Here is a 14,780-nt window from a genome sequence, read left to right on the forward strand (position 1 = left end):
AGGGGGTCCTGACTTTTAAAGAACCATAGAACATGAATTATCTTGTTCTATCTTATATTTCTATGTCCTCCAATAAATTGAGAAAAGTAAAAAAACAAAACAAAACAGTGGGGCCAGAGTGATAGCACAGCTGTAGGGTGTTTGTCTTGCATGCAGCTGACCCAGGACGGACCTCAGTTTGATCCCGGGCATCCTGGATGGTTCCCCAAGCTAGGAGCAATTTTTGAGCACATAGCCAGTAGTAACCCAACCCCTGAGCATCACCAGGTACGCCAGTAAACCAAAAAAAAAAAAAAAAAAAAAAAAGTGGATGGTACTAGGGGCCAAGTGGTCTCAGGAGTATTGAGTGGAAATAAAAAAATGTTCAAATCTAAATACCCAAACCAAAGTTAACAATAGAATCAAGAGACACAAACTATAACAAACTATACACAAAATGGACCTGTTACACTAGCAGTCCAGGGGGCTAAGGGTGGAGGTATGGGATTTATGCTGGGAACTATGGTGGAGGAAGGTCAACACTGGTGGTGGGAATAGCCCTAATTCCCTGTCACTATGTGCCTAAAATACAACTGTGAAAGACTTGTAGTAGAAAGAAAGAAAGAAAGGAAGGAAGGAAGGAAGGAAGGAAGGAAGGAAGGAAGGAAGGAAGGAAGGAAGGAAGGAAGGAAGGAAGGAAGGAAGGAAGGAAGGAAGGAAGGAAGGAAGGAAGGAAGGAAGGAAGAAGGAAGGAAGGAAGAAGAAAGGAAGAAAGAAAGAAGAAAGAGAGAAAGAAAAAGAAAGAAAGAAATAAAAAGAAAAAAAGAGAGGGAGAAAGAGAGAGAAAGAAAGAAAGAAAAAAGAAGAGAAAGAAAGAAAGAAAGAAAGAAGAGAAGAAAGAAAGAAAAGAAGAAGAGAAGAGAAAGAAAGAAAGAAAGAAAGAAAGAAAGAAAGAGAGAGAGAGAGAGAGAGAAAGAAAGAAAGAAAGAGAGAGAGAGAGAAAGCCTGAGTGGTGCTGGAGAGATAGTGCAGTGAGTGAGTAGGGTGCTTGCCTGCTCAGAACTAATTTGGGTTCTAACCCCAACACCATGAATAGTGATGTGAAGGACAGTTAAGGTTCTCAATCTATGAGAAGGTTGTGAGTCCCCTGACCTCATGCTTTTTCTCTCTTATGTTTTCTTAATTCTTGTGGTGCCCCTTCTTCAGGTCTGTTCACTTGGAGCTAATTCTGGATGTCAGCCACTAGGTTCTAATAGAAAAGATCACAGAGAGCCCCCAGCCAGACTTAAGATCAGTCTTATCACACCCACATATGTATGTGCTAGGTACTAAGAGTGGTAGTGGACACCTGATATGCAAAAGACAATAGACTCAACAGACTGCCACTGAGCTGCTGGCCACAAGATCCAGCCTGGAGTGCCTGCAATCTCAACTCCCAAGAATCAGCTTTCCATACTATACCTGCACATAGAGCAAGTTCAGCTGCACAGGATCTCTTGAGTCTACATTCTGATCAGAGTAGAAGAACTTTCTTCTCAGCAGTAGCGTCTCATTCTCATCCACTCCTTGTTCTCTGAAAGTTCGGCTGTGATCCAGCCAATTCACTGCAGTGCAATAAGACACATAAAAAGAACTGTCTGTCATTCCTGAGTTAAAGGGGCTGGATCAGAACAGCAGAGTGATGTATATTTCTCTAACACTGGTAGATAAAATCATGCCTTGGATTTGAATAGTGTTTTTTTTTTTATATTGCAGAGTAATTCCACATATTACGATCATGGATCATAAGACTCATCAAAAAAGCAAATGACAGAGAAAATTCCGAGCCCCTCCTCCAGTAGCTAAAATACACTTCTTACCTCTGTGGTGATAGTGGGGCAGTGGCTAAGAAAATCAATGCTTCACAACAACCAAGTCAGGATTTTCTTTTAAAACAAGAATGAGCCTTGCTATTTCCTTAAGTGAAGTCATTTACAGACTTAGAGTGTCATGAGTGGGAAGGAGAAGGAAGAGGAGAAATTACTAAGGGCAATTGCAGAGCAGACTCTGTGTGTCTCCCTCAGCACTGTCAAACCCCTTCCACATTTCTCCCTGGCATAGCAAAATATTGGCTACAAGTTTCACTAGATGATCAGTAGGTACAGAGTGACAGCAAGAAGTTTGTGTTGTTCTTGTCACTGCAGAACCTGAGTGAAGGGAACATAATACAAGTCCTTGACTTTGTCTACTAAGGGATCAGGAAGAAGGATGTGACAGGAAGGCCAAAGAGGCATAATTGGAAGGCAGAGGACACACAGAAAGAACAGAGAGAATATGGAGAAAGAGCCTGAGGACATGAAAGCCCCAAGAAAGATCAATAAGTACTGTCAGCGAGGTGACTCTTACCAAAGCTACAGCAAGAGCAAAGAAGGAGGAGCCTGAAACCAGATCCTATTTTGGGATACAGCCCAGAATACAGCCCAGAACTGAGCAGAAATTTAGCCAAATATCAAGTAAATGGCATAGAGGGGAATTTTCCTGATAGACCCCCATTAACACTTTTAACTACTAAAGAAATAATAGAGGCAATAATTGTTCATGGTGTTTAGCATCATCACACAAAAGGAAACTGAAAGATACAATTTCCAGATGAAAGTACAGAACACTAGGTGAGAGGTAAAATACACAAGTAACATGCATGCACACACAGGAAAACACACACATGTGACCACAAACATCTCTAGAACGTTGGAATTAAAAGGGACAGAAAAACATGTTAGATGACACCTTAAGGATGTAATCAATAAAACTTCTTTCATAGAAAATTCTTTATAAACTAACATCTACAAGGAAAAATAAAAGAGATGACAACATATGAGCAACATATCACCCAACCTGGTCTTGAAACTCTGAGTAAAACATTGACGAAATATTTAGAAGATATGAAATAAAATAGGAACATGGCTCATATGTTAGACACAAAGATGTTTATTTTATCTAAATTAGGGAGTTCAAACACACTGATGCTCTGGGCTTACTCCTGCACAGAAATCATTTCTGGTAGGCTTGGGGACCATAAGAATTCTGGGGATAAAACCCAATTTAGCTGCATGCAAGGCAAGAACCCTACTTTTTTTTTCCCCTGACATAAAATGGTATTAATCACTTAACCCTCTCCTCCCACATCTTAAGAGTCTTTGTCTTTTAGTAACACAAACCAAAACGTCTATAGGGAAAAAAGCAAATGTACAATTGCTGCCTGGGTTATAGGAAAGACCAGGTCTGAATGGAGCTTCTTTTCCAAACACTCACAGTCATCATCCGTGTGAAGCTTGGCCTTCAGCTTCTCCATTTTCCTCTCATCCCGTAACAGAGTCCTGTCTTTTTTCAATGTCCCTGTCCCCTCCTCTTTCTTGTCTTCTATTGTTTCTTGAATTAAAGAGTATTCTTCATAGTTTGTTATTCCTACAAATACAAACCAGGGGTCATTTTAGATGATTTTACTGTGATCCACCCCTTTCATCTTGGAACTTAAGAGATGAGAGGGTTGTTCTATGTGAGGGGCTGAGGCACACATCAAATGGTTCTGACTAAGAACATGTCCAGGTAGTTAAGTCTTGTGCAAAACAACACATATATTTCTGTTCTGTGTTTGCAAAACAAGAATGAAATAGGGCTCGTGCAGAAGAAAGTAATATGAGGGAAACAGAAAAAACTGAGTAGTGAGAAACAGCTGACAAGGATTTATGAGCACAGAGGTGCCCAAATCACTTGATCATAGCACTACAGCTAGATAGATTAGCACAGAACACTTTTTTGGTTTCTTAAGGCCAGCCACATCAGCTTTGGCTGTAAATTAGTTTGTGTAAGAGTGCCTTGTTCTTCAAGGCCGCGCCAGTTTTGGCTATAATTTAGTTTGTGTAAGAATGCTTGCTTGCTTGCTTGTTAGAACATATAAAAATGGTTTGGGTCCATTTCTCAGGGCTGAGAGTTTCCAGGGCTACATGGACTCTTGGTTTAGGCAAATTAACTCCTCTCCCTGCCACCCACCATGGCTGCAATCTTGATTTTGTGATGGTTCCTAACAGCAAGAGCTTGCATAATAAGAAATGGCTGAAAATCTGGATTTCCCCGCACATTGAGAAAACCAGAAGAGAAAAGTCAATTTGCTTCAAATATTAAAATGCTTCTTGTAGGGGCCGGGAAGGTGGCGCTAGAGGTAAGGTGTCTGCCTTGCAAGCGCTAGTGTAGGACCGACCGGACCGCGGTTCGATCCCCCGGCGTCCCATATGGTCCCCCCAAGCCAGGGGCGATTTCTGAGCGCATAGCCAGGAGTAACCCCTGAGCGTCAAATGGGTGTGGCCCAAAAACCAAAAAAAAAAAATGCTTCTTGTAAAGAGGAGACACACTTGTTCTACGAGGACACCCACTGAAGCTACAAGATGGGCAGGAAATAGCACAAGGGGCTAGAGCATGTGCTGTGCATGCGGAAAGCCTCAGTTTTGATTCCCAGCATCCTAGAACGTGGACTTGAGAGTAGCCTCTGCACCCTACCAGGTCTAGCCCCAATTTGTAAAAGTGAAGCTACAAGAAGACAAGATGTCAATAAATGAGGTTACCCCACAAATCTCCAAGAAAACTCAGGAGTCAGTAATAGGATCACATCGGTGTGCAGGTGTGGAATTCCATGGTTCTAAAAATAACAAGGGCTCTGTGAATCTTCTCTGTGTTGGCAGAAAGGAAATAAAAGCTCCTAATGTGGGACTCAATTAGAAGTTCAGGTATTTACAAGGCTGGTGTAGATGTGTGCATGTAGGGTGTTACTTGGAAAATAAACACATGCATCCTTGAGACTGGCCATGTGTCCATCCCTGCATGTGGTCACACAAGTCACTTCTACTCAAACGAGGGGAATGAAAATGGAGTTCCAAAGAGGCTGCTCACCTATCCTGCTGCAGATGGTGACCAGCAGCTCTCCCACCGTCTTGGAGTCATCCACCATCACAGTTTTCACAGAGCCATCCAGCATGCGAATTTTCTGAGGCCTTTTTTTCTTTTTATACTCCAAAATATCCTGGAGCCAAACCACACACTCGTCACCTGGGAAACCAAGTATCCTCGCCAAAAGGAACCTTATCACCAGCGATTCTCATTTTCCCTCTAGAGCTTTCATGAGACACTTTGCTACTAATAGGATTTCCAGCACTCTAAGATCACTTTTATCAATAAATCTTTAAAACCTCTTCCTGGAAACTGGGGGTGGGGGAGTAGGAGTGGGGGAATATGGGGATGGGGTGGGGGATGGAGAGGAGAGGGGGAGAGGGGTGGCATTGAAGATTCTGAAGTATAGGCTTTGGACCTGGAAACCCCAGGTTCAGTCTCCCATACTGCAAAATTCCCTAATCACTGAATTAGGAATAGGTCCCCATCAGTACAACCAATTTGGTTCCCCAAAAAACAAAAAAGGGGAAATCTTAGAGTGAAACTTTACCCAAAGAAAGGATATTTATAGCTCACACACTCACAAAAAAAAACAAAAAACAAAAAAAACTCCGTAGAATAAGAGTGATATAATTTTCCCAAAGGTTTGGAGTAATGGTGGCATGGACAATCAGCAGAAAAAAATTTCCTTTTTGCCTTTTCAAGACAGTGGTGTATGTCTCCAGTGATCAGTGATATGTGTATATATGTGTCTTCATGTTGTGGGGATATGTACATGTGTGTATGTGCATACATGTATGGTGTGCTTATGTATAGGTGTGCAGTGTACCTATGTATATATTGCGCACATGTATCTCTATGTGTATGTATGCATATATTGTGCACAGTGAATGCAGTATGTGTGTGCCTATGTATGCTATGCATGTGCAGATATGTGTATGTTGTGACAGAGGAAAGAGCTAACACTACAACAATATTCCCCAATACTAAGCATCAAAGCAAAAGTGGTTTTTACAGTAAAAACAAGAGGCTTTCCTTTGAAGATTAATTTAAAATAAGATTTTTTACTATAAATATGAATTAAAAAGTATAAAATTAGGGGCCAGAGAGATAGCATGGATGTAAGGTGTTTGCCTTGCATGTAGAAGGACGGCGGTTCGAATCCCTGCATCTCATATGGTCCCCCAGCCTGCCAGGGGAGATTTCTGAGCGTAGAGCCAGGAGTAACCCCTGAGCAGTGCTGCCAGGTGTGACCCCAAAAAAACAAAACAAAAGTATAAACAATAAATAAATTAGCATCACATCATCTGCTGCCATTGTACATACAATTGATCAGGTTGAATACATCAACTTTATCCACTAAAATTGCAATATTTGGGGAATTAAATGGAAAAAAAAACAGTTAATACCTTTTTACTCATTATCTTTTTCTGACTTTGTAAAATAACTGTTTTGGGTTTATTACTGTATCTCTTAACTCATATCTCATAAGAAGCTTTTTCACAAAGACACATACAACAGTGATTAACATTCCATTTCTAACTACCTGAATATTTGATATGTTTTCACTTTTTAATTTATTGTTGTCCTTCCTGTGATCAGTTACCAAGATACCTCATGCTCGATCTTTTCTCATAGTTTCCAAGTCTAACAATAGCATATAGAAATTACTTAAAATACTAATTCCAAGATGCTTTAATTATGCTCTGAAGTTTCAAGAATTTACACTTCTTTCTATCATACATCACATCAAAGCTATTTATTAAAAGCTGTCTTTGAATTAAAATGGATAGCTGGTTCTCCCCCCCCTTTTTTTTTTATAAAACAATTAACAATGTTTACATCTAGGGGAGCCTGGAAATAAAATGAAAAACAGGAAATGAGAAAAGTAGCATACCCCATTCCGCAACATGTAATAATCCAGTGTTCTGCCTGCTTCCAGCCATATTCCTTTCCTAGGATCTTCATCGGAGAGAAACAGTCCATAATCAGAAGCTGGAAAATAAACCAAAAGGCAGAGAAAAGGCAAAAGTGGTGTAAAGACATTGCAACTTCCAGACCCTGAAGCTGCTGACTTGGCAAGGACATTAAAAGGACCCAGCCTCTTAATGGAATATGTGTTTCGTTTTGACACAAGCAGACACTGCTGAAAGCAAATGAGGAAGAGGAAGAGTCTGAGTATAAAACCAACGTGCAGACAGGCTCACTGTTCTGAAAACACTGCTATCTATAACTGAGGGAACCTTCAGGAAAGGATTAGTCTCATTTTCTAACTGAATATGCCTCCCTTGCTAGCAAAACTAGAACAGGAATCCAGAAAAAGCATGACAATTGAATCAAGAAATTGCTGTTGACATGACCCCTAAGATACTTGGCCAAGAAGGGTCACTGGTTCCTTTAGGTTTCACTTGGATATAAAGTTTCTGTCCCTCTTCCATCATCCAACAATGACTATATTTTGAAGATTAAGTTCTGTGCACTCCAACAGTTGTGCAACCCCTCAGCTGTACAAGGAAATATAAGAGAGAGATACAAGGAGATAGTGTCTGCTCTGTCTAAAAAATTGTCCTAAACATTATTCAGGAGAGCCTCAGGGGCCTTCAGGGCACTCAAAACTTGGCTATTTCTCAGAAAACATCGTCATAATATAAAAAAGGAATTATACCTTCACCTAAACTATATAACACTCTAATCCAGGGCAAACCTCCTTTTAACATAAGTCACACTGATTTATAAGACTGTCTTGTCTTAGGGGTACATTTTTACTCCTCTTCAAAGTAAGTTACCATTTCAAGGGCTGGAGAAACAGTAAAGCATTTAGGGTGCTTGTTTTACATGTAGCCAAACCAGTTTCTATCTCCAGCACCATATATGGTCTCCTGAAAGACTTTATGAGAGATTCCTGAGCACTGAGCCAAGAGTGAGTCCTAAACACCTCTGGTTATGCCCAAAATCAAAACACAAAAATAAGCCCCAAACTAAATTACGTTAGCACGCCAAATAATTACAAGTTTTGTAATCATGAAAAAAGCTGAAAAGTAGAAATGACAGAAATGATTGGACAACCAGATCTTGAGGTAAGGCTGGGGACATGATCAAACCCTTTTTTTTATTCCTAGGTATATCAGAAATAAACTACTGTTTTGACTGATATACATAATGCACTTAGGCCAAAAGTACAGAAGGTTTGGAAGGCATGACACTTTTTGAGAATATCTACTGCAACTTTTTTTGGGGGGAGGAGGGTCACTCCCGGTAGCGCTCAGGGGTTACTTCTGGCTCTACACTCAGAAATTGCTCCTGGCAGGCTCGTGGGACCATATGGAATGCCGAGATCCGAACCACCAACCTTCTGCATGCAAGGCAAAGACCTTACTTCTATGCTATATCTCCAGCCCCCACTGCAACTTTTAATCATTTTTTTTGGGGGGGGGTGGTTTTTGGGTCACACCCGGCAGTGCTCTGGGGTTACTTCTGGCTCCATGCTCAGAAATTGCTCCTGGTAGGCACAGGGGACCATATGGAATGCCGGGATTCGAACTGATGACCTTCTGCATGAAAGGCAAACGCCTTACCTCCATGCTATCTCTCTTGCCCCTTTTAATCATTCTTGATAATACTGTTAATATTTTTTCTTTAAAAATATTTTTTGTTGTTGTTTGGATCAGACTCGGCAGTGCTCAGCCGTTACTCCTGGCTCTGAGCTCAGAAATCATCCCTGGCAGGCATGGGGACCATATGGGACGGCGGGATTTGAACCACTGTCCTTCTACATGCAAGGCAAATGTCTCCATGCTGTCTCTATGGCCCCTGCTTAAAATTTTAAGGTAAGTCTTTATCTACTTTCTTACTAAATCCTTATTAATTCAGGAGTCATAACAATTTCTCCTGAATCAATAAAACACACAGTAAAAAATGTAGAACATGACAGAGAAAAATAGAAAGTAAAATTACCTTAATGACTTTGCTTTGAACTCACATTAATGGTGTTGAGGAGTTTAACTGAACATCAGAGAAAGCAAAAATAAGGTTGGAGATAGAGATTTGACATAAGATCTTGAATCTGCAATCTGGTGGTAGTCCTACCCTTTTTCAGGGTATGCTGGGTGGGAAGTTTCCATACATGCAAATAAATCTCTGGAGACACAAAAGCCTCCTTATCTTCTCCTTCATTAGTTTCATTTGTGATTGCCATGTGTGACACTACAGAGAAGACCACTGGCACTGATGTGTACAGAGTGATGACCATAGAGGTTAATGAAAGCAACTTATGGCAGACATTGTGGTCTGCCATCATTCATCATTGCTATGATGAATTCCACACAAGAAGTCACACTTTTATGCATCTCTGGACATCCCTGTCACTTCTGCTCCTTAAGGAAGGACATACCAACTTTGCAAGAGTCAATGCCTACCCCTTGACCTACCTTGGCCAGTTTGTGCCTCAGGGACTCTCTCCCGAATGACTCGACATGCATCATACACAGCTGTGGATGGCTCAAACTGCATAGTCTTCACCACATTGCAGTGGCGGACACAAATCTTCAAAGACAGGGCCACCATCTTCCTAGGTGATCTGAAGACTCTCACTTAGAATGTCTAAAAGACAAACAAACAAGGCCTGTGTACTCAAACAACTATTTATCTTGAGATTCTCTCTCTCTCTCTCTCTCTCTCTCTCTCTCTCTCTCTCTCTCTCTCTCTCTCTCTCTCTCTCACACACACACACACACACACACACACACACACACAAATACACACACATGCCTTGGTTTTTATGAACAAAAGAGAATAAAACAGTAAATAGAAAATTTGAGATCAAAACACTGATACAGAAGACAGGTGACACCACACATTAATGATGGCACTTCCACACCGCAGCAAGGAGGGCATGAGAAGAAGGCAGCAGAGATATTCTTCTCCTCACCCTGTGTCCAACTATTCCCTAGAGGAAAAACTCCAGGTCACTTTTCTCCAAAAGAAAGGCAGGAAATCTGGGCACCTGGCATGCTCTACTGAAGGCTTTGCTTGCAGCTTCAGTGCTTAGCTCCTGCTTCACTCCAGGGAAAGGAAAAAGCCTCAAGGCCTTTCCTTTATATCACCTAGCAAAATATTCAGCTTCCAGGTCCACTATGAGATGGAGTAAATTTGGGAAAGGTCCTTGGGCTACTGGCACTTCAGTTTCCACATACAATGGGTAAACCCCACATGACTAACTCATCAAAAGCTGAACTGGCAGAAGGCCACTGCCAAGCCAGCACAAAGTCCTCATAAATGAGGCCAGAAAGGCTAAGTGAGACACCAGGTACCTGAGAACTAGTCACACTCTCTTCAGGGATCTCACAGTAAAAAAGGATGCTTTGTGTAGTCAACTACTAGACACTTTGTTTCTCCTCCAGTCATAATTCAAGAAAGTACACAAATAGAGGCTAAGGACCCATGATTTAACAGTGGTTCCTTTTGAAAATCTAGACACAGTTATTCAGTTTTCTTTCAGTTGGTGAATCAAAGAAAGTGGCTTTCCCCCCTATAATCTGTTCTATCCAATGGACAGATATTGATCCAAGCCAATATGTGCCAATGCTTTGGGTTCAATAGAGAATCATCTTCCCTGTACCCAAGGATCCAACACTGACATGCAGCTGGCAACTTGATGAGTTTGCTGTGGCAGGATTTAATATCCTATGGTTGCGCAGATAGGAAGTATGGGTCCCACAGCTCAACTTTTCTATTTCATCAGAAAATATATAGGGAGTAAGACTGGATCCTAGTTCCCCTATATCTCTTCCCCATTTAAGAATAAAAGTATGTTGGGTTTGGTGGTGGTGGGGTATAGTTATTTTGTATATAGATATCATAAAACTTTACTACTATTATAACTTTCTAAACTATTAAATTATCATGCTAAAGTGGGCTGGGGAGTGAGCTCCAGGAGCTAATTAGATGAAGATTAGATAATTAGATTATCAAATTAATAATTTGAGTTCATGAAGCTCCAGGCTCAATATCTCCCAAAACTAAGTACTAGATAAACCGCAGTAACTCCCAGCAGCATTGAGGTCCCCCTGGCATCCCCCAAAACCAGTCACGTAAGGTAGACTACTAGGCTAAGGTGTAAAAAGGAGGCACCCCTGGCCAGGTGCATACATGGTATCATGGAGCAGCCATTCATAACAACTGGAAAGTCATTATACTCTCTACTTCCATCCTTAATGAAAATGTGAAAATATTCATTTGAGAAATTTATCAATAAATAAGAGCAATGTTCATAAATCATCTCCAAGCTGAATTCTCCCCCTATAGCCTGGGTAGCAGCCACACTACCAACCAAGCAAGTGCATTAAAAAAAAAAGTAGGAAGGGCAGGGAAAGCTTGGGACCCCATCCAGGAGGGATCCCCAAACACCCACCTTGCCTGGCCGCCTGGGCTGTCACCCCAGAAGGCCTGGAGCCGGGGGCAGAAGAGGGGAAGGCTGGGGGCCTATTAAGGCTCCCAGTGCACCCAAGTTAGGAAGGCCTTCCACATGGGGTCTTCCCCAACCCCATGCCGGCTAGAGCTAGCCTCCAGCTCAAGAGAGGATCAAGAGAGAGCCAGAAGCCAGGATCTGCCCGCCCTACACCCTGTGTCCTTCCCACCCTTGAGCTGAGGGAAGGGCGGGGAAAGCTTGGGACCCCATCCAGGAGGGACCCCCAATACCCACCTTGTCTGGCCGCCTGGGCTGCCACCCCAGAAGGCCTGGAGGCTGGTGGCAGAAGAGGGGAAGGCTGGGGGCCTATCAAGGCTCCCAGCACACCCAAGTTAGGGAGAAGGCCTTCCACATGGGGTCTCCCCCAACCCCATGCCAGCTAGAGCTAGCCTCCAGCTCAAGAGAGGATCGAGAAATTTATCAATAAATAAGAGCAATGTTCATAAATCATCTTCTCCAAGCTGAATTCTCCCCCTATAGCCTGGGTAGCAGCCACACAACCAACCAAGCAAGTGCATTAAAAAAAAAAAAAACTAAAGACTTGGGTGAAAGAGAGAGTTTGGCTTATAGAGTTTATAGGTAGCATGCACAGAGCTGAATTCCACCCCTTGCACCCTTGACCTACAGAGCATCACCAGGAGACACCCTTGATATAAGCCAAATATTCAATGATTTTCTAACTCTGCTGTCAAGCATCTTTAAAGCCAAATGGAAAATGTTCTTCAAGCCTCTCTTGTTATGGGTGTATTTAAACCAACCAGTTCTCCAATCTGTGAAAATAAAATTGTTCACTATGATGTATGTCACTTCATATGCTCATTTGTTCCCTGAAGTTGATGGCAACTGGGTGTCTCCTCAACTTGAATTTCATAAGATTGGTAGATCCTCAGAGTAGGGAAGGTCATGGGGCCAACCTTGTTGTCTTGGGCACTAATCCTCTAAGGCAGCAAAAAACAGAATGGCTAATCACTTCCATTCCTGGGGACTAGGGAAGGAAAACAGCCTGTGTGGGTTTGAAATCAATGCACACATCCTCTGATGTCATCCCACAGCCTCCAACTCACCACCTGCATGATGCTACTTGCAAAATGAACCCTGATAGAATAAAATATTTTGACTTAACACTAGAAAAAAGTGAGCTTCTAGAATTGTCACCTAAAGACAATTATGTTTCCCCCATCTGGATGAACTGTGTCACTCACAGCTGACCCTCACCCCTACCCGGTTATGCCCTCTCCTCTGTTCCACTCTATTTTAACCTCTACTCTGCTGCATCCTCACATTTACTGTGCTGCATCCTCACTCCACTCTGTTCAATCCTCAGCTCTACTTAGTTGTTTCCTCCCACCACATCCTTACATCCACTCTGCTTCATCCTCATCTTAACTCTGCTCTGTCTTCATCTCCACCTGGCTATGCTCTCACCTCCATGCATTACCGTGGAGTCAGGTTGGATCCTGAAAGTGCTGGCTTATCTTCCTTTATGTTTGAGCAGCAGGTAGACTCAGAGATGAATACATGAAGGACTCCTTGGAGGATCACAAGAATCCTCTCCTTGCCATTATTTTTTTCTCTTTACCTCAACTTAGATATATCTTATTAGCTCTTATGTTCCCTTTTGGTTTGGTTTTTTGTAATGAATAAGCAGAGATTCACAGAGTGTGCATCCCATCTCTCCTCACAATTTCTTCTTCTCCCTGAGCATTTCTGTCCTGATTGTACTTGTGAAGTTTGTCTGGGCTCTCTCAACCCAAACAAATAAGCCCACTCAACCCTGACCTAGAGTGAAAGTGGCTCCGCACACCACTTGCAGCATAAGCCAGCAAACAGAGCAGCTCAGCCACTGTAGCAAGAATAAGGTTCCATGCTTACAAAGGTTCCAGAAAATGAAAGAGCCAATACTTGGAGATATGTATAGGGAAGGCGCAGGCACAAGGGTCAGATGGGCACTATTGCCCACAAGTTTAAGAGGACTGTGGGATGCAGGTACTCTCATCAGTACCTCATGGTCTGCAAAATTCATCTTCTTATTGATTCTGTAGCTACTCTGTCTTAGCCAATATCATAGGTATGATGAGAGCAAAGACAGACACACTTTATGCCTAGACAAAGTGTGGTATGATCCAATACAGAGTCTCAAATAAGGTAACTTATCTGACTTAGATAAGGTAACGTATCTGAGGATGAGTTATATTGAGATATATATATATATATATATATATATAAAACTCTCTATATATAACTCATACATATATATACATATATATGTATTTAGAAAGTAAATCTATATAGAATATAGGTTTATAAGCATATGGCATATATTCTGTTTTCTGACATCTGATAACAGCTAAACTGGCAACAGAAAAATTTGTATCCACGGGCAGGTCTGGCATCAGGCTGGCACATGTCAGGAGCTGGTCCATGTATCTGGTCCTAAAGAAACCCTTAGAAGGAACCATGCGGTGCTGCAGGCTCCTTGAGAGAGCACAGGACCAGGTCATATGCCTCAGTGATACTTGGATCTTCCAGAGGGTAAGAGCTGTCCAGCCTGTTCTATAAGCCTACACTCACAGGTTCCATTTTCTTTCTTTTTTGGGGGGGAGGGGTTATCACACCTAGCAGTGTTCAGGAGTTACTCCTGGCTTTACACTCAGAAATCACTCCTGGCAGGCTCGGTGGACCATATGGGATACTGGGATTCGAACTACCATCCTTCCACGTGCAGGGCAAATGCCCCACCTCTATGCTATCTCTCTGGCCCCTCACAGGTTCCATTTTGACCCATCCAATTCTCATGCCTGGTTTTATCTCTTCCTAAAAGAGCCAGAGCACAATCTTGCACACATCACAGTATGCAGACAGCAATGTGGACCTTCATAAAAATGCTCCTTCATTCCCATCTATGTCCCAATCTCCCGTGAGTGATTCTACTCTCAAAGACCTATCCCTTGCCTTCAGCCTGGACCTGCTACTTTATGAGAAAGGAGGGGAAAGTCTGATCTCCAAGTACAAAACCACTTTGCTACTATCTTGCTGTCTCTCTCATTCTGGTGACTGTAAGACACAGACTAGCTGGGAACTGTTGGACTCAATGTACTGAGCCCAGCAAGCCCATGCAGAGCCCATTTGCTGGCCTCTACAAGGCTGAGTCAGCTGTTCTCCACGAACCAAGTCTTTAATACGAAGATGAGTTAGGAGGAAAGAAGGCAGAGACTCATTTTCTCCCCCCACTTCCCAGACCACCAGAGACTCATTTTCTTTTTTTTTTTTTTGGGGGGGGGTCACACCCGGCGGTGCTCAGGGGTTACTCCTGGCTGTCTGCTCAGAAATAGCTCCTGGCAGGCACAGGGGACCATATGGGACACCGGGATTTGAACCAACCACCTTAAGTCCTGGATCGGCTGCTTGCAAGGCA

At 42.4% G+C, this 14,780-nt stretch overlaps 1 protein-coding gene across 2 annotated transcripts in view; it reads right to left on the reverse strand.

Annotated features, from left to right (window-relative positions):
* Positions 1-14,780, reverse strand: part of TLN2 (talin 2) — a 346,512-nt gene that overhangs the window by 175,879 nt on the left and 155,853 nt on the right. For both annotated transcript variants that reach the window (XM_049772980.1, XM_049772979.1), the window contains exons 3-7: positions 9,327-9,498; positions 6,797-6,894; positions 4,903-5,032; positions 3,271-3,423; positions 1,441-1,583 (exon numbers count right to left, since the gene is read on the reverse strand). In XM_049772980.1, coding sequence (XP_049628937.1) covers positions 1,441-1,583; positions 3,271-3,423; positions 4,903-5,032; positions 6,797-6,894; positions 9,327-9,462 — 660 coding nt within the window. In that variant the 5' untranslated portion in view covers positions 9,463-9,498. The remainder of the gene's footprint in view (positions 1-1,440; positions 1,584-3,270; positions 3,424-4,902; positions 5,033-6,796; positions 6,895-9,326; positions 9,499-14,780) is intronic.

Source organism: Suncus etruscus, chromosome 5, assembly GCF_024139225.1.
Source record: "Suncus etruscus isolate mSunEtr1 chromosome 5, mSunEtr1.pri.cur, whole genome shotgun sequence".
Classification (NCBI taxonomy): domain Eukaryota; kingdom Metazoa; phylum Chordata; class Mammalia; order Eulipotyphla; family Soricidae; genus Suncus; species Suncus etruscus.